Below are 18,655 nucleotides of genomic sequence, written 5' to 3' on the forward strand. Positions count from 1 at the left end.
ATGGAAGAAAGAGAAGGATAACATTATGCAAAGAATACACGGAAAGGGACTGTTAGAGATGCAGATTCCATGGTTCCCATTCTAAAACATAGATATTTCACCTTATAATTTGGAATTTCTGTAGCACCTCTCTCACAAAGGCCATGAACTGCTTTGCAAACATCAGTTAAGCCTAACGGCATCATTGTGAGTGAGCAACACGAATACGAATGAATTGCATTTTACAGATCAGGAGACCCACAGAGAGAGAGAGATAATGCTGCTTGGCCAGAGTCACAGGGAGACTCAATGGAAGAGCTAGGAGTCAACTAGTCCCTCAGTCCTACTGTCAGACACTCCACTGAGTCCAAAGCTGCATGTACTTAGAAATTTTATTTTGATCTTCATTTGGTTAAAAATAGAGGTTCAGTGAGACCTGAATCAAATACTGCATCTTTAACAGCACATGAGTATGTGAGAAACCCTGTTCTATACACTGCAGAGTGAATGGTGGTTTTCTGAACCAAAGGAGACAAGTCAGAGAGAGCGCATCCTTGAAAGATCTCTGAAGGGATGGATAGAGCGACAATATTACTTGTTTCTTCACAAATAAATGTTAGAGAATCAGACAAAACTACAAAGAAGGAAAAATCAGACAGGACAGAAAACAGTACAGTTAAAAAGTAAGTTCCCTTTTGTTCATACAATCTGTTTTAATGAAACAAAAAATGTTGAAATAGTTGTAGCTGTTTAAAAACATTACTGGTGAGATAAGAGAATAAAGTCCATTGCTGAGGGTTATGAGGTGCCACCCTCATAAAGACATCTAGCAAACTCTGGTATTTCAGTGTACCTAGTGTTAGACATAATGGATCTCTGTGCATTAAAAATATAAATACATTATGTCCGATATGCCAGTGCAATTCCAAGTGCTCTATCACGACAAGCGATGAGCCACACACATGCACAGAGAGCCAACACAATGTGTCTTGATGCAAATCATCCTGTGATGAGGTTACTTAGACAGCAGGGAGCTCACAACATTGCTGGGCTTTGCCAGGTGTCCCAGACTCTGACACAGCCATTAGACATCACAACAAACGCCCTAGGACAAGAGCTCGTGAGTGATCTGAAGGAGAAGCAATGCTTCAATATGAAAGATAAATCATTATATCTTGTTTGATTTCCAGTGGTCTGAGGAATATTTGACTATTTCTTAAAGGCACAATAAAAGCGATGCCTCCATTTTCTTCTTTACTGCACTCCAATGAGAAGTACTCATCTTGTTATATAACTGCCTTCATGTGGAAAAAAAGCCCACTGTCATCAACAGGAGGCTCTTCATTGCTCTGAAGCAGTTTTGGATTGAAATTCTGATAGTCATGGGTATGATTGCACACGGATGCGATTTGTGATACCACAAATCTCCTGCAACCTCCTTGAAAGATCTAGTTGCTAATCACTATATTAGTGTTTTATTTAATGAGACTGATAGAGACCATGAAGCCACTTCTTCAGGACCTCCTTTCTTCTGTGATCAATGGCTTGAAATTAAAGCTCAAAAAATAACATTGGAAGTAACACATTCTTCTTGTCTTTGATGAGCTTTGTACAATTTTTCTCAATTATGCTGATGATGGTCCTTCAAATTACACCTATATAGAACAATTATATCTTCCTGTACTGTTTCTAGCACTTACACACTTATACCATTGGAGGACACCATGACTGAGCTGTGGTGATTTATGCAGGACTGGCTTAGGAGGTTAGCACCACCTCTCTGCCCTGCCCCTTGCCAAGTGTTCTCAGCCAAGCCTGCAGAATGAGACTCTTGTTATGACCCCTAGCTGTCACAATTCACAGCAGCTCTTACTGATTCAAACTGGAACTGGTAAAACCTCACTTTGTACTTCAGGTTACACATCGGCATAGCTGGAGAACCAGCTCACATTAAGTTTTGCCACCTCTGTCACAGAAGTAGTGAAATCCAGCTGAGGAAAAAAGCAGCCCTAGGGAGATGGCCATGCCCTAATGCACCTCAGAGGCATCCCCTGAGGTACATTACAGGCACTCTAAACATTAAGTGTTAGGTGTTTAAAGCCTCAGAGGGACACAGAAACTGAACCAGCCTGCTTTGTTGCCTAATGCATTCAACCCTCCTGCACCAACTAACACTGTGCAATAGAAAAAGCACAGCTGGCAAAACAGCTGCTGAAGAGGTCATAGTGTCAAACATGGATTAAAAACTAGGGTTAGTGATCCATACTTAACACAGAAAACAAAACATGTTGAAAAGGAAAGAAGTCTCTCAATCCCCCTGGATCTTGCTTTAAAGAGAACAAAAATGTTAGGAAGTTATTAAAAACAAAAACCAGTTATTAAACAAAATATACAGTAAATATATCATGAGCATTGCAATGTAAGCATAAGGAATCCTACCTAAATGGAACTGGACAAGCACTTGAGTATTTTACAATCACAGGATAAAGGCACAACACAGTATAAAAGAAATATTACCATCTTTTCATTGTTCAGAACTGAAGACTTTCCTGGCTGATAGTCATAAATGCTCCTGGGCTCTGCACGGTATTTTCTGGTGTCCACCTTCTTGTCTGGAGGCTCCCAGTCAGTCCTGAGGAAAGAAAGATCAGTTAACTCAAAACACTGTGGCTTCCGTGCAGATAAGCACTTCTTTTTGACAGGCGTCTTTCCCTGTTAATCTGTTAAACAGAGTACTTTACTGTTACTCTGTTAAACAGAGTACTTGTTTTCATCTAGGAAAGAAGCCTGCTGCAAAAGGAATAGTTCAGACAGGGCTCCAGGTGTGTATTTTTTTATCTATAGCACTTTTGTACAGCTCAACTGCTGAAACCACTGGAGCAGAAGGTTTTTTTTTTGCAAGTACTTTCAATAAACTTCCAGGCTTCCATATCTTTCCTCATTAGAATTAGCTTAGTGATGGGCTTCAACTAAGCTCACAAATATGAACATGTCCAAACTTAGCAGAACTCAAACTAAATCTTTTTTGCTAAACTTCTTCATTTTAGCCACATCACTGATTACCTGAGTACTACTATTAGGGGCCACACTGGGGTCCACAAGGGAGTCTTTTCTAGAGATATGAACAAATCATCTCAGACTAGTATATCTAAAGATGACTCAGAACAGTCTATTGACTATCCAAACCACTATAATTTTGTGCAGTGTCTACACTAGCACAGTTCAGACAGCAGTAGTCACAAGGTGTTCAGGGTCCATATCCTACAATGTTCAGCTCCTCTGAAAAGGAATATAGAAACGAATAATAGGAATAGGGAATATAAGGAAGGATAAAGAAGGAATAAATGAATATAAGATAATAGGAAGCACTAATTATTGCAATCTTTTCACTTGCGTTTTCTCAGAGGGCCAAAGCAGTATGCCTTCAATTCCTGCATAAGGAAGACATGTTTTATCAACAGACACTGCCTCCTGATCCAGTGGCTTGAGATGTTCTCTGAATTAGCAATCTCAAATTACAGCATTGCTCATTTTAGGCAGCAATTTTCTTAAAGTGAAAAACATTAAGAACGTGTGGAATTTGGTGAGGGGAAAAAAGATCAGAAGACAGAAAAGAAACATCAGAAATGACACCACTACCAAGAACCTACTTCTAATAAAGTTCATATGAGTGGGACTCCTCAGAAATTGAAAATTTAACAAAACTTTTACCAAGGCTCAACATAAATGCAAGTTTTACTTCTCCACAATTACTGCTACTTGCTTGTATTCTGAGTTGCCTTTACAGTGTCACACTGAGGTTCCACTGTGCCTCTGTGGTAGGCACTGTATCAGCCCAACACCCAGGGAAGCACTCCTCACCCAGGCAGGAAACTATGCAACAAACTGTAGGATGCCCGGTAAAAAACAGGACATACAAAATGGAGGATTGGGATGTGACAATGATGGAGTTCACTGCTAGCTAGTAGAAGAGTCTGAGACAAAACTACATCTCCACTTCCTCAAAAGAAGTTTAAATGGAGTTGTGGACCTAAAGCTTCCACCTTTGTTCCCTTCCCATTCACAGCTCTCAGAGATTCTTTCACTACTGACGTTCAAGTCACCTTTCTGGGCTTGATTTCAATGATGAAGTACGGTTTGGCAGGGGCAAAGTGGCAGACCTCTTAACAACCTTCTCTGAATCAATATTGTCCATCTCACTCTTGGAGCGGGGAACTGAAAGCTGGGTTCTGCCTGTAGGATGACAAATATACAAGCATTGGGGAACCGGATAAGAGCCAAATAAATACATGGTTTGCATGCACTTTCTATTTGACAGATTACACAAGAAATGAGAAGTACTTACTGTCCTCAGAATAGGAATAACGAGGAGAGTATGAATCAGAATCTTCATCTGAAAGACACAAGCATTTTGCAAGTGAGCTGAAAAAGCCCCAGAGAAGCAACAGAGACCCTTCTCATTTCTTCTACTAAAACAATGGTAATAATTTGTGTGATAATCCCAATACTTACCACAGGGAAAGGATCCTAAAAAAGAAAATCCCAATGAGATTTAATTTGCATTTAAATGTAATTCCTAGATTATTCATAAATATGAATTATTACTTACACTAATACCTTTTTTTCAGGCTCTCAAAGCACTTCAGAAAACAATCACTTTTTCTCACAAAACCCTTCAGCAAGGGTTATTAGATCCACTTTATCAAAAGCTGAAAGGTAAATAGAGTATCTAAAAGCCATAATATATGCCAAAAGCAATTCATTATGTGCTGGACATAGTAAAGAACTGAGAAATCCTGCTCCCAATCACATATGATAATGACTATGACATTTTCGCTGTATTAACTTATACACCAAGTTGAAGTCTGTTCTCTGACTCAGATTATTTTTTAAGCACAGATAATATTCCTGGCATGAGACACACATGTATACTTGCACCAACAGACGATCCTTGTTCTGGAGAACTTACTTTTTAAATAGGAAAGATATGTCTACAGTATACAATAGAGATTTCAAGCAGCTCTAAAAGAGCTAGCAATGACATCAGTGTAACAGTGGTGCAGTCTGGCCCCCAAGCTGAACAATCTTCTCTCTTTGACAGTGAAAGTATTACGCTGTATCAACACAGCAATGTCACTCCCAGGACACAGTGTCACCTTGGGCCATGGAGCCACAAACTGCCTTATTCAAAGGTAACATGGTACCGTAGTGCACAAGGCAGACAGGCCCAAAAAGAAGGTGGGAGGATGGCAGAATTACCACCCCTCGCTCTATAGGTGACGGACAGAGAGACTTTGACTCGATCAAAAACCTAGCAGTATCTTTCCACCATCTTCAACAGGCTTTAGAATGAATCCTCAATGAACTGGAGGTAGTAGCATGGGAAGTTGGGATCAGACCTGGAAACTGGAGCCACAGGCCGATCACCTTTACATGTTGAGGAAGGCTCAAACTTGCAGGGATGTGTACATGAGACATCTACAGGACTGCCAAGGCAAATGCAGGAAACTACAATACAATGACTGCAAGAACTGTGAACAAAAGTATTACCAATGCTTTTGTGAAGAAACCACCAAAAGTGAGAGAGAAAGAGAGAAACAAAATAGATGAAGCCAGAATAAGCTAAATAAGAAAAGAACATACTAAAAAACTTCTGTGAATTTAGTGATGCTGATCAACAGACTGAAACAGTTTCTAGATAGATTTTCTCTCAAGGAGGACCTCAATCAGCTGCTGCAGCCGCTCATCTGCTGGAAAAAACAATCTAGCTAACAAAGCTGACCTGAAATTGCACTCCAGCCTTAATCAAGCCTTTCAGGAAGGCTCAAACAAGTCTTAACTTTTAGCTCCTCTTTTGGTGAATGAATGACATTTAAGTTCCAAACAGATGGTTATTGACTCTAGTGTGCTTATCATAACCTGTAGGTTAAAAAAAAGCGAAGATCAATTTTCAGGCCAATTACAACATTTTAAGCCTAAGAAAGGAAACAAATATTTATTTGATGTCGTTACACGGAATTGTTCACAAAATTCACTGGTATTCCTTTATAAAAGTTGTGTTTATTCAATCAGTAAACTACTTGGTAAATCACAAAACTCTTGTACCTGCAAATACAGATGAACCAATGTCTCAAACTATCTTCACAGCCATTCACACATCTTAGCCCTTTTTAGTGCTGGTGATCAATGAAAATACTGATTTACTTGAAGAGAAATATCAGTATTCATTATAGGTCATAATTCAGACAGGAAAATCACACAATGAAAAATTCACTTCATGTAAGTGCTATTTTCCAGTTGCTAGTATTCAAATATCTACAATAATATGGAAAATAGGTATGATTTGTCTTCAAGTATATTATAAAGAGTGTCTACATTTCTTCTCTTTTCATAGCAAGGAATACTGACACATAGAAATCTGGAATGATTCGATAAAGATTAAAGAATGAATCAGAAATAAGTATTATTTATCAGAGCTGCATTCTATCTATGGCACCCTCCCTAATGGAGCAAGGTATCACCAGTTTGTAATTTCAAAATCTGATCGTTCTGACAAGAAGAGACTGTTCCCCTGTAGTTCATTGAGAATCTGCAGGTGGTTGGTTTTGGTTTTTTTTTCATGGGTTGGCCATATTTTCTATGTTTCTAGAGAGACTGTAGTGGTTTTAGAAGAGAGCCTAAATCTTGATGTTTCTAGGAGATCCTATGCATCAATGCTCTGACCACACCTGTCAAGGCAGACACAGGGACTGGGAGAATGAAGACCTTGGGCCCACCATAGGAGAGGATCTGGTTCGAGACCATCTTAAGAACCTGAATGTACACAAGTCCATGGGACCTGATGAAATCCATCTGCAGGTCCTGAAGGAGCGGGCAAATGAAGTTGCTAAGCCGCTGGCCATTATATTTGAAAAATCATGGCAGTCAGGTGAAGTTCCCAACAACCGGAAAAAGGGAAATATAACCCCCATTTTCAAGAAGGGGAAAATGGATGACCAAGGGAATTACAGACCAGTCAGTCTCAACTCTGTGCCTGGCAAAATCTTGGAGCAGATTCTCCTGGAAGGCATGCTAAGGCACATGAAAATCAACAAGGTGCTTGGTGACAGCCAGCATGGCTTCACTAAGGGGAAATCCTGCCTGACCACTTTGGTGGCCTTCTATGACGGGGCTACAGAACTGATGGACAGGGGTTGAGCAGTTGATGTCATCTACCTGGACTTGTGCAAAGCATTCGACACTGTCCCACACAACATCCTTGTCTCTAAATTGGAGAGAGATCAATTTGATGGATGGACCACTCGGTGGATAAAGAACTGGCTGGATGGCTGCATGCAAAGAGTTGTGGTCAATGGCTCAGTGTTCAGCTGGAGACCAGTAACAAGTGGTGTACCTCAGTGTTGGGACCGGTCTTGTTTAACATCTTTGTTGCTGACATGGACAGTGGGATTGAGTGTGCCCTCAGCAAGTTTCCTGATGACACCAAGCTGTGTGGTTCGGTTGATACGCTGGAGGGAAGGAATGCCATCCAGAGGGACCTGGACACGCTTGTGAGGTGGGCTGATGCCAACCTCATGAAGTTTAACCATGACAAGTGCAAGGTCCTACACCTGGGTCGGAGCAATCCCAGGCACAGCTACAGGTTGGGCAGAGAAGAGATTCAGAGCAGCCCTGCGGAGAAGGACTTGGGGGTGGTGGTTGATGAAAAAATGAACATGAGCCAGCAGTGTCAGCTCACAGCCCAGAAAGCCAACCGTATCCTGGGCTGCATCAAAAGGAGCATGACCAGCAGGACGAAGGAGGTGATCCTGCCCCTCTACTCTGCTCTCGTGAGACCTCACTTGGAGTATTGTGTGCAGTCCTGGTGTCCTCAACATAAAAAGGACTTGGAACTGTTGGAACAAGTCCAGAGGAGGGCCACGAGGATGATCAGGGGACTGGAGCACCTCCCGTATGAAGACAGGCTGAGAAAGTTGGGGCTGTTCAGCCTGGAGAAGAGAAGGCTGCGTGGAGACCTCATAGCAGCCTTCCAGTATCTGAAGGAGGGCTATAGGGATGCATGGATGGACTCTTCATTAGGGCCTGTAGTGATAGGACAAGAGGTAACAGGTTAAAACTTAAACAGGGGAAGTTTAGATTGGATATAAGGAAGAAATTCTTCACTGTAAGGGTGGTGAGGCACTGGAATGGGTTTCCCAGGGAAGTTGTGAATTCTCCATCCCTGGCAGTGCTCAAGGCCAGGTTGGGCAGGGCCTTGGGTGACATGGTTTAGTGTGAGGTGTCCCTGCCCATGGCAGGGGGAATGGAACTAGATGATCTTAAGGTCCTTTCCAACCCTAACTATTCTATGATTCTATGTTTCTAATCCAAAGCAAAAAACCGCTGATTATATGGAACTGAGGCTTCAGCCCATCTTTTTAAAAACACTTTACCATTGAGTATGTAACTCTGAAATGTTTTCTAAGCATGAAACATGCACTCCAACCCAACAGATATTCTGGATTCTTTATGTAGGAAAGAATACAAGCAAATATTAGAGAAACATTTCCTAACATATTGAGAATAAAAATCGATTGTTTGGTCCAAGAAAATTCCAACTACCTAAGCCAGCATATTACTTTCATATGCACATTTGTAAGTGTATAGGGGACAGTAAACCAGACTCAATATGTTATCACCATTGTTTTTGCAAACTATGTTATTTCAAAAAAGAGCAAAATGTATCTCTGTAGAACTCCATTATCAATTAGTTACTGAGACTCTTTGTTTCTCTCTCATCCATATTCACATACCATTCTACCAATAGAAAATAATTTACACTGTATTATGATTTGCAAGACAGGACTCTGCAAAATTCACCTACACATTACACCAAGAAATGAGCAATTATCTTAGAAACCTGAGTGACACTCATCCACATCTATTTTAACAGTGACATACACGTTACATCTCCAGGTTTTCTTAGAGCATCTCAGCTAGAACCCATATTGTATGCATATGCATTTTTATGCAGTACCACCAGATGTTTAATATAAACATAGAATGAAATGGTTAACAGTCTCACCAGGGTTGGCTTGAGGCACAGGCTAAGTAGGCAAGTTCCTAAATTGCAGGATCTAAAGTGACACCAAAGCACTACCAAGTCAGCAAGGCTGTCACCAGTAAGAAATTCCCAATCAGTAAATTTCCGTATGTCCAATGTATGCAGCGGATTCCAGTGTTTCTCATATATATGTTTTCATGTGTACGCACACAGTTACATGATTATCACTGCAAGAGATGCTATTTCACCACCCCTGAAAGATGACTGCAAATAATATTGGTTTGTACATGAAGTTTAAAGGAATCTGCTGAGCACATGAAGAGGATCAGGTAAAGACAACATATATTTGCAAGATGAACTGATGAGACTATTAAACTCTGTCCTTGCCTAGATATGCCAAGTGCACCTAAGGCCAGCCCTGAACCTATGTCACCAAGTTATATTTATTTTTAAAGACTACATTGAGGGACTGACCCAAAACCCACTGAAGCAAGCAGCCTTTTTACCAATAGACTTCAGGGGCATTTTGGGTCCGGCCCTAATACTGTGTTAATATTCAAAACCAGAAGCCAATAATTAAAGAAATATACTGATCTCAAAGGCGGGGTGGGAGAAATCTCAGTTAAACCACATCTTTGTGTAAGTCAACATTCTAAGCATGTTAAATAATCACTGCATGCACATGGCTAAATAGAACTGATAAGCACATAAAACCAAGCAAACCCCAAGTAGCATTAGTCAAATACTAGTTACAAAGCCAGAGGAACACTGCAAAGCCAAAAAGGCATCATACAGTCAAGGCAATGCTTAGGGTGCAGCAAATCATTATGAGGCAGCATAATGCTCAGCAACTACAAAAAACTCCAGGAGGAAAATAAATGGGTAAGGCAGCATTTGTGCAGAAAAATATATATGGTCCTTTATTATTACCTTCAGAGATAGGACTAGGAGTAGATGCAGGAAACTGGTATGTAGGAGAATAAGGATTGTCTTCTGCAGCAGAGAAAAGCAGTGGATTTTGAAACTATCCACAGTAAAAGTGGAGGTTCTGCTTCATCCCCCAATTTCCTATCATCGTATGATTTTATTGCCTACTTTAATGATACTAAACGGCATCATACTTTAAAAAAAGATTAATGGATTAGCAAAGATTTTGTTATTTTATGCATCACAGAAGAAGGTATAGTGGGCATAACTGAATTTCCAACCAGTGTAACACGTGGTTTAACAGAAATCTAGAACCTGAATCTAGCTACTATTAGGGTGCTATAGTACAGTTAACTCAAAGCACAAGACAACAGATACTCTGACTAAACTTCTGGTACCTTCGGTTTTTTGCTGGATTTCAGGAAGTTCAGGAAATATGTAGGTAGGGCAATAAGGGTTTTCTTCAGGAGTGTCTAAGGAGAGGAACGTAATTTGCAAAAAAGAACAGAGAGCACAGATTTAAAGGGGAAGAAGGGCGAGACAAGAATCCATACAAGCTGGCTGCAAAACAGTCTCTTTCATGCTGGTGTTCTAGCATGACACAACCTAGATGCCTCTTTGCTTATTGCTGCCATGCATGTCTAGGCCCTGTGAGAGATTCTGGAAGCCAAGGGGGCTGAAATAATTCTCCTCCTTCTGAAACTGAGCTTCCAAAGCTGAGCTGAAGGACCTCTGTTAGGACCACGAGGATTAGGATCACATTCCAATCAGTATAACACAGCATCTACCTATGCATAAAGCTCATTGTGACAGCACCTGTAGCAGCAAATACAGCTCCAGTTTTGCATGCTCTGTGTTTTATTATGTAAGCATGGTTCTGAACTGCATTTTACTGCATGTCAGGCTGTTCAGAGAGTAGTTTTCAATTGCTACTGCAGCCATTTTTCATACAGAAGAAAACATGAGTGTATCAGCAGCCAGGCACAGAAGTGCCCCGAAGTAGGGGATCCCCTGAGAGTACACCATTACATGGTTTGCAAGTGATCACCACAATCTGAGGTTTTGAAAAGAGAAAAATGGAGGTTCTGAAAAAAAGCAGAGTTCAGATTCTGAGCTCACCAAAATAACCAATGGAAACCTTTCAACTAGTTTCAGTGAGCTTCAAATCAAGCTTTACAGTGTAAAAATTCCTCTTTTTCACAGAGCAAAACCTACTGTCCTTTAAAAATGTGTGTGTGTATGAGGTTTAGCTGCTAAAACTGGAGTTCAGGGATCTATTTTCTTTAAATATGGAATTATCAGCAACTTTCTGATCTCAAATAGTTGTCTTGATTTCATGAGGGCACTGCAGTTCACCTTTCAGAACAACTCAGACCTTCCTCTGGACTTCACTGTTCTCTTACCTTTGCCTTCAGAGATTTCAAATGCATTGTTTGAGTTCTGTGGTGCAGAGCAAACACTAGTTAACATAAAATGTTTTTATTTGATAATCCAGTACAATTTTTCCCATGAATGAAACAAAATGTTATCAAAGCGGTCTTTTAAAGTAAATAAAAAAAACATCTGTGTTACAGTACCTCTATTCAGCTTGTGGATCTGTTTGAACATTGTCTTGTACCAGTCCTTCGATCTGTCTGTATTCTATTGGAAAAATAAATATGCACATAAATAATCACAACCATGAATTCTACCAGTCTTTCAAAGTTCTTAGGATTCTTACAGCAATGAAAGAGGTTTACACTCTGGTATATGAAATTAATACTTTGAAATACAAGTGATTTCATTCAGATACATAATCTCATACATAATGAAACTACAGGCTTCACTAAAGTTACTAATTAACATACAAGCTTTGCATGGATTGGTTATAACCCACGTAGAAGTGTAGACTGTGTGGAAGGTTTTGCATATTAATCGGATTTGACATGTAAAAGTAGACACCTTTCCCATTTTAGTCATACATATCAACTTCCTAAGTATTCAATGGGCACTTAGAAACATTTACTGCTCAAGTCACTCCAGACACTAGTTGTAAAAGGAGGTTAATAATTCTCTTCACGATAATTCCCCTGAACACTGAATTAATTTAAACATGTCATATAAAAGAGGTATCTGCCTTTAAGATAGCTAAAATAGGACAAAATTCTCCCTTAGCTGCTAGCTGCAGAAGAAAAGAGCAGAAATCAGTATTTTCAAATATGATGAGAAGAGTGAATTAAGTTTTTATCCACATCCCTCCCCTACTCCCCAAGAAGACTGAAATAGGTCACCAATAGGCAATAAATAATAAATATAAGAAATAATATCATAAAATACATTGGAACTAGAATTATGTCCTCTCTTAAATCTCTGCAAAATCTGCAGCTTTAGTGAATTCCCCAACCCCTAAGGTAGGCAGAATCTGGCCCAGGTTTTTTACATTTGTGCTCAGTGTTGCCTTACCCTCAGCGGAATGCCAATATCATCAACAGAGGTATCAGCCATGTGCTGAGGACTCTTGACAGTGCTTCTCTTTTCCTCCATTGCTCTCTTCTCACTTGACACTGTCTCCTTAAGCGGCTTGTCCCGTATGAGAGCTGAATCAACTTTATCAGAAACTAGTCTGTCTGGCACTGAATCTGGAAATGACAATGAGCAATTCTTATGCCAGCATTTCACCACATCACCACATTCCACACTCTCAAGACAAAAATCCTAGCAAGTAGTTGATGAGACAGACTGTGCCACTGCTAGATGTGGTTAACATGTGGACTGAAGGAAAGCTAGCATGAAAACATTTGATGCCAGCAAAAGGAAGCTAGCACCTCTCAGCTGTCGTGCAAGACAACAGAAAATTCTGGTTTCAAGGACTGTCTGTGGGTTGGTGTTTTGTGTCTTTCTGACTACGTAGTGACTCTGCAGTCTTATTCTTCATCCAAAAACATCAGTGATACAGTCTCCTAGACATCTCTTTCTGCTGGTGACTTCAATCTAATGGAGCATCCTATCAGGTAGTGGAGCATTAGTTTTTTAACAGCTTGCACTCACCTGCCTGGCAATCTCATTCATTACAGTCCCATTCATTACATATGATGCTTCTAATTCACCTCTGTGCCCTAACCAGTTTTTAAACAGTAAATTCCAGTTCTGTTTAAGCATACATATGATTCCTCTTGAACATGAGTCTGCATAAAGGTTGGGCAAAACAACTAATTGCTCCAGACCATCTTGCTCCACCCAGAATTCCTTGACGCAGCACAACTGACACCCGCACATAGCAGCGGGCACCACCACTACTGGACAAAGAACCAAGGGAGCCCAGGTTGCTCTGAAGCTCTACAATGTTTTGGAGAGCTGCAGCACAGTAACCCTTAGGCTCTGCCAATGACTTCTTCTATGTGGATTTTCTGGAGAGGAAACATGTATGATTTTACAGTCTGCCTCATCAAGACTTTGCCAAGTTCTATCATTTTTACATCACTGCATGCATTGAAGAGAGAAAGATACTTTTATTCACATGCACATCACCATACTGCCCAAAGCCATTAAGTGTGCAGAAATCTGAAAGGGGCAGTTAGCAGAGGAAAGGCTCATGCGTAACAAAGCATTGGTCTGTTGGTACCTTGAGCAAACACAATTCTGCCCTGCAAAACTCAGTGCATGAAGGATTTGTGTTTGAGTGGTTGGTATGAAATTACCATCAAATTTTAAGTCTTCATCTTCTTTAATTAAATTAATTAAATAATGTTTATACATGTTCAAAATCAGGCAAAGAATCTATTAAATCCTTAGCGTTTTCATAGAATCATAGAATGGTTTGGGTTGGAAGGGACCTTAAAGATCATCTAGTTCCAACCCCCCTGCCACAGGCAAAGGCACCTTCCACTAGACTAGATAGACTATTTCCCCGCCCTGTGAAGGTCTGTGCACTGTCTTTTGGTCCTTTCATGTTGCTGATGTACAGGGCTTTCTATTTTGTAGGAAGTATTTAGTCCATTTACATTACTAAACTCCTTACTAAGCCTCTAGGAACAGGGTAGGGAAAGAGCAACTGAAACTAGACCATTCTTCCATAACCTTGAAGACCAAAAGGAAGTGGGTTTTGGGATGTGGATGAAGATGTAGAGAGGATGCAAACTTCAGGAAAGGTCACAGCTTTCTTCCATTACTTATCATTGTCACTGCTGGTTACAAGTCCTGAGCTTCTGTCTGGAAAAATCATTATTTTCTGCAGGACAAAGAATTTGACACCAGAGAAGGTCACAAAGTCCTTCTCTAACAGGACTGGTAAATATATGTTATTTCTTCTTGGTTCCCTGGCTTCCTGCACTGGAAAAGTGGTTGGCTGTTTGCCAAGCGGACCCCAGTGCCCCAGCCATGATCTATGCAAAGTCTTTAATTTAGCAAAAATTGACCCCTGGCCTGTGCCAGTCATCTCCCAACCACTGATTCACATCTTTAATGTTATAACATCAAGTTTTAAGAGCAATCGAGCATGGTATAGCCAGGTGGGAAACCTACCAGCCTGTTAAATGTATTTAAAAAATATTTTTTTAGAGTGCACTTAGAGCTTGCTGAAGGTGCTGGACTGACAATCCTGGGGACAGGAGAGGCCTGTCTAACAGGACAGTTGTATTAGGGCAAGCCCTCCCTGTGTACTTTGCTAGGAAAGTTCTTCCAAGGTCCACAGGACTCAACCAAGAGAATCAGCTTAGCTGCCGGTCCAGTTTGGCTGCTTAGCCGATGCTGCAAAGAAAGACACCTGCTGCACAGCATTCTTTGCAGAGGGAGGAACTAAAGCAGACATCTTTCACCACATATTTCCTATAATACCCTACAACTTGGAAAATAAAGGCTAAACCTCATACTTATTTTTTGCCATGGGGTTTCAATGATTTCAAAAGAGCTTATGGAGCTGTATACCAGGCTTTGAGGTATTTAAAAATTAGAGCACCAAATCTGATGCCTTATCACCCAAATAAACAGATTGCACCAGGAACCACACTCCATGGTACCTGAGCTATCCTTTTGCAAGAGCAGCAGCAATATATGGGGTTCCACAGTAAAAGAGTTTTACTGCTGTGACAAATAGGACATAAAAAGTAGGGGGAGAGGAGGCAACAAGCAGCTTTGTGTTGTTGTTTTGGTATGGTAAGAGCAGATGCAGAGCCAGCTGTGCCACAATATGCTTCACTCTTCCAGAGCAAGGATCATTCAGGTTCTAATAAACTACTCTGGACTATCTCTAGTTCAGAAAACAATTCCTGATAATTAAGGGAAACACCTTGCGAAAGCAAAAACCAACAGGAAACATCTATCCGGACTTGCAGGCAAGTATCAAACTTGTAGTTGAGTGGCGTCAGATGACATACTACCTAACTAAGGGAAGGAGCTGAGAGAAACCAGTGCAAGCTGTATGCAGCCTGTCACCTCAGCAGGGTGGCAGCAGGGAGGATGGACAGGCTGGTGTAGCAGCTGAAGGAGCCTGACGGATGAAGTTGGACCAAGTCAGCAGCTGCCTCATGGGACAGGCTCTGTTAGTCCAGGGCCCACACAGCAGAGTAAGAGCACACAGTATTGGCTTCCTTGTGTTTCTATTTGTGACATTTAAAGTGCTTAGGCACTCTCTGTGACTCTTCTCTCTCCCGTCTCCATTTACGCTGCCATGGCCATAACCTAACAATAACAATATGGGTAAGTGGTGCATAATGTGCTGGTCCTATAATGCCCACTGCAGACTGACCTTCTTCTGTTTGAGGCATGGGGAGGGAAAGATAGCCATGAAAACAACTTGCTCTTCCTTCAGGGACAGACTCTCATACCAATTACAAGAGCAGAGAACTGCCCAGAGAAAGAAGGATGGCAGCACACATGCACATTTGCACATTACAATTTTATTGTCTATTTCTTGACATCCGGCACAAATACTTATGCTTTTAGAGTCACATATTGTTTTATATTCCTTTTCCTTTCCCCTCACCATGACTCTAATGGCTATGTAGAGAAACTTGATAATATGCCCCATGAGAATAAACCTAAAGGCAGCCCCCAAAGTCAACTGGAACAATTAAACTTTATGTAAATCTCATGACTTATGAGGAATAGAGGAGTAATTTAGGTTTTTAGTATACTAACATGCAGCAACACAGGTAGCATTTGGATAACAGACTGAAATCAAACATTAAGTGAGCCAGACTAAGCCAGGGCAAATATTTATACTAATTCATTTGCAGTTCCTGGGAAGTGTGTTTGCTAAAGGTACTCCACAAACCTACAAAGCAGCAGCTTTGCTCCATCAGAGGTAGCAGTTGGGGGTTGCAGACCTTTCATATCATACCTGCCAGGCTACTAAGCCTTTTTTGCTGTTCTGTGGTAAAGGAAGAAACAAAACAAGAAATACAGAACAAATGGGTGAGACATAAACAGCAAGTGCTCTGGTGCTGCATTTCTGACAGGCAAGAAATACACTGTAGACAGAATGGCAGCAGCTGCTGAAGAGAATCTGTTTTCAAATACCCTGCCAAAGTGACAGCCCACAGTCTCTTCTCCACACAGCAGCCTTGTGGAATAATATAAATCTCGTGATGCAGTGACCAATATTATTTACAAAGGACTTTTTTTTTTTTTTTTTTTAAATCAGAGAATGAAAAAAGTTGGACAGGAGACAGTTTGAAAAACAGTAAAGACTCACAGAGTCAAACAACTTGTCGGCTAACTCTGTTACCCGTTAGCATGAAGTACATTTTGAAGCAATAATGCTGAAGCACTTTGAAAGGATACAGGAAAGAATCAAGTCATTGCTGGTGCTTGCTGAGTCTCATCACAGTCTACTGAGCCACAGATTTGGTGATTTGCACACAGACACAGCTTGATTAAGGCTTTGATTCTCAGAATGCTCCCCTTGGTTTAGGGTCTTTCCTTACTGAGTTCTCATACCGAGACATTTGCGGTATCTTCCAGCATGTTTGACCACCCTAAAGGTGATGTTCACAGCTGCTTTCTAAAGGGATGCCCAGAGGACTTGCCCAAGTCACAGCTGGGAATAAACCAAGAATCCTGAGCTCTCTGTTCTCTGCTTTTTCTATTCCCTAGCAATTAATCCTTTCATTTAAAGCATGAAAACCATTTGAAAAGAATAAAGGATTTTATTTACATACAAAAATACAAACACTCTTCAAAGCTCATATTGTTAATGCAAAAATTAAAAAAACCTTAATATATTAATCACACCTGTTATATAAACATAATAAATCATGCCATGCAATGCCTGCCCAGGAAGTAAGTGTGCTGTGGGGTGGCATGGGACACTTGCCAAGCAAGTCTGCAGTAGGTCACAATCCTCCAGGATTATGCTGTTTGCTAGCAGAACCCACCTTTACTAGATACTTGTACTAAGTAGATCATCTTGGCAAGGGAGAGCAATATTTCTCCTCACTAAGCGCAGTGCCCTCACCAACACCTATCAGCTTTCTTCTTTAACCCTAGCACTTCTACTCTGCTAACCACCAATGGCAAGCTGCTAGTGCACATTATGCTCACATGATAACTACTATCACATGAAACAAACCCCTATATGCAATAGGTAAAAGGGTTAGCAATCTGGACCTGAAAAGCAGATGGGAACTACCTCCTTCAGGGTTCACGCTTTTAAGCAGGCCATCAGGATAGGCTGCTGTATTATGAGAAAGGAGGAAAAGATGCAAGTAAAGGATGGTCTCAGCTTCTGCCATCATGTTCACTTAGGAGAATGACGTTCAGTCACTAAGGTCTCCTGACAAGAACATGTGTTTTAAAGAGTAGATGCTTGAGAGCTCTTTCCTGTCTTTTCCTCCATAGGGAAGAGTATATAATGGATTAATAGACTTTTCATTAAAAAAAAAAAAAAAAAAGTACTTTTTACATGAAGAGGAGGAAAAGGAGGTTTCATTTTCACTTATGTCTCTGAGTAGGAAAGAGAGCTGCTGATGGATAGAAGTGGAAAGAAAGAGTAGGAGGTATCTATTTCACTCTCCTGCATGACCAGAACCAGCTTGCAAGTCCCAGGCACACATCAGCTAAATGAGTTTTTAACTCCTGATCTTGTGCTCTGGAACTGTAAGCAAAGGCCAAAAATTTGTAGGCTTCTCAGAGAAAGGGTTGAGCAGAGGAACAGAACTGCTGGCACCAATGAAGGAATGAATATAGATGCCTTCAAAGTTCCCAGAGGAGGGAGCACTGGAGGAAACTAAGACATGAAACTAGCAAAAAAAAGGGAAGAGGAGACAAGTACTTAGTGCAAAATAAAAACAAAGATTAACCAAGGCACCAACAGATTGTGAAGGGAAGATACCCTTACCTTGCTGCTAGGAATGAGAAAGAGGATCTGAAATGAATTGTTTATAAGCATCGATCTTATTCAGGTGGCATTACTGAAATCCAGTATAAAAAATTCTGAGCTCTCATCACAACCGACTAAGATGAAGCAGAAAAAAAAAGGATATAGTGTAGTTTCTGTGCTTCAAATGCCATTACTTGTTTCTAAGTCTCTGACAGCTTCACATCAAAGGGTCTTACATGCTTACAGATTAATCAACTAGCAGATAAAGCATAAAATAGGACAGTAGGTGATGTCTGATACAACAGTCACTCCAAAACCAAAGATAACCAGCTCCTTAAAAAGCAGGCAATAATCTGCTGAGGAGAAAGAAAGTCACATTATCCATCTGGAAAACTAACTAAACTACTGCA

At 40.7% G+C, this 18,655-nt stretch overlaps 2 protein-coding genes across 30 annotated transcripts in view; one reads left to right on the plus strand and one right to left on the minus strand.

Annotated features, from left to right (window-relative positions):
* Positions 1 to 18,655, plus strand: part of HELLS (helicase, lymphoid specific) — a 324,719-nt gene that overhangs the window by 110,533 nt on the left and 195,531 nt on the right. The window lies entirely within an intron of this gene.
* Positions 1 to 18,655, minus strand: part of SORBS1 (sorbin and SH3 domain containing 1) — a 78,054-nt gene that overhangs the window by 33,351 nt on the left and 26,048 nt on the right. For 16 of the 29 annotated variants that reach the window (XM_061459396.1, XM_061459394.1, XM_061459395.1 and 13 more), the window contains 6 exons: positions 16,266 to 16,295; positions 12,392 to 12,567; positions 11,527 to 11,590; positions 4,325 to 4,372; positions 4,083 to 4,212; positions 2,497 to 2,611 (listed from right to left, as the gene is read on the minus strand). In XM_061459396.1, the coding sequence (XP_061315380.1) occupies positions 2,497 to 2,611; positions 4,083 to 4,212; positions 4,325 to 4,372; positions 11,527 to 11,590; positions 12,392 to 12,567; positions 16,266 to 16,295 (563 nt within the window). Of the gene's footprint in view, positions 1 to 2,496; positions 2,612 to 4,082; positions 4,213 to 4,324; positions 4,373 to 9,952; positions 10,016 to 10,347; positions 10,423 to 11,526; positions 11,591 to 12,391; positions 12,568 to 16,265; positions 16,296 to 18,655 lie in introns of all 29 variants that reach the window. The other 13 variants (XM_061459387.1, XM_061459391.1, XM_061459390.1 and 10 more) reach the window with 1 other exon arrangement.

The sequence above is a fragment of the Pezoporus flaviventris genome, unplaced genomic scaffold, assembly GCF_033815535.1.
Source record: "Pezoporus flaviventris isolate CSIRO_AGI_PZ_B2104156 unplaced genomic scaffold, CSIRO_AGI_Pfla_v1 ptg000029l, whole genome shotgun sequence".
NCBI classification, from domain to species: Eukaryota; Metazoa; Chordata; class Aves; order Psittaciformes; family Psittacidae; genus Pezoporus; species Pezoporus flaviventris.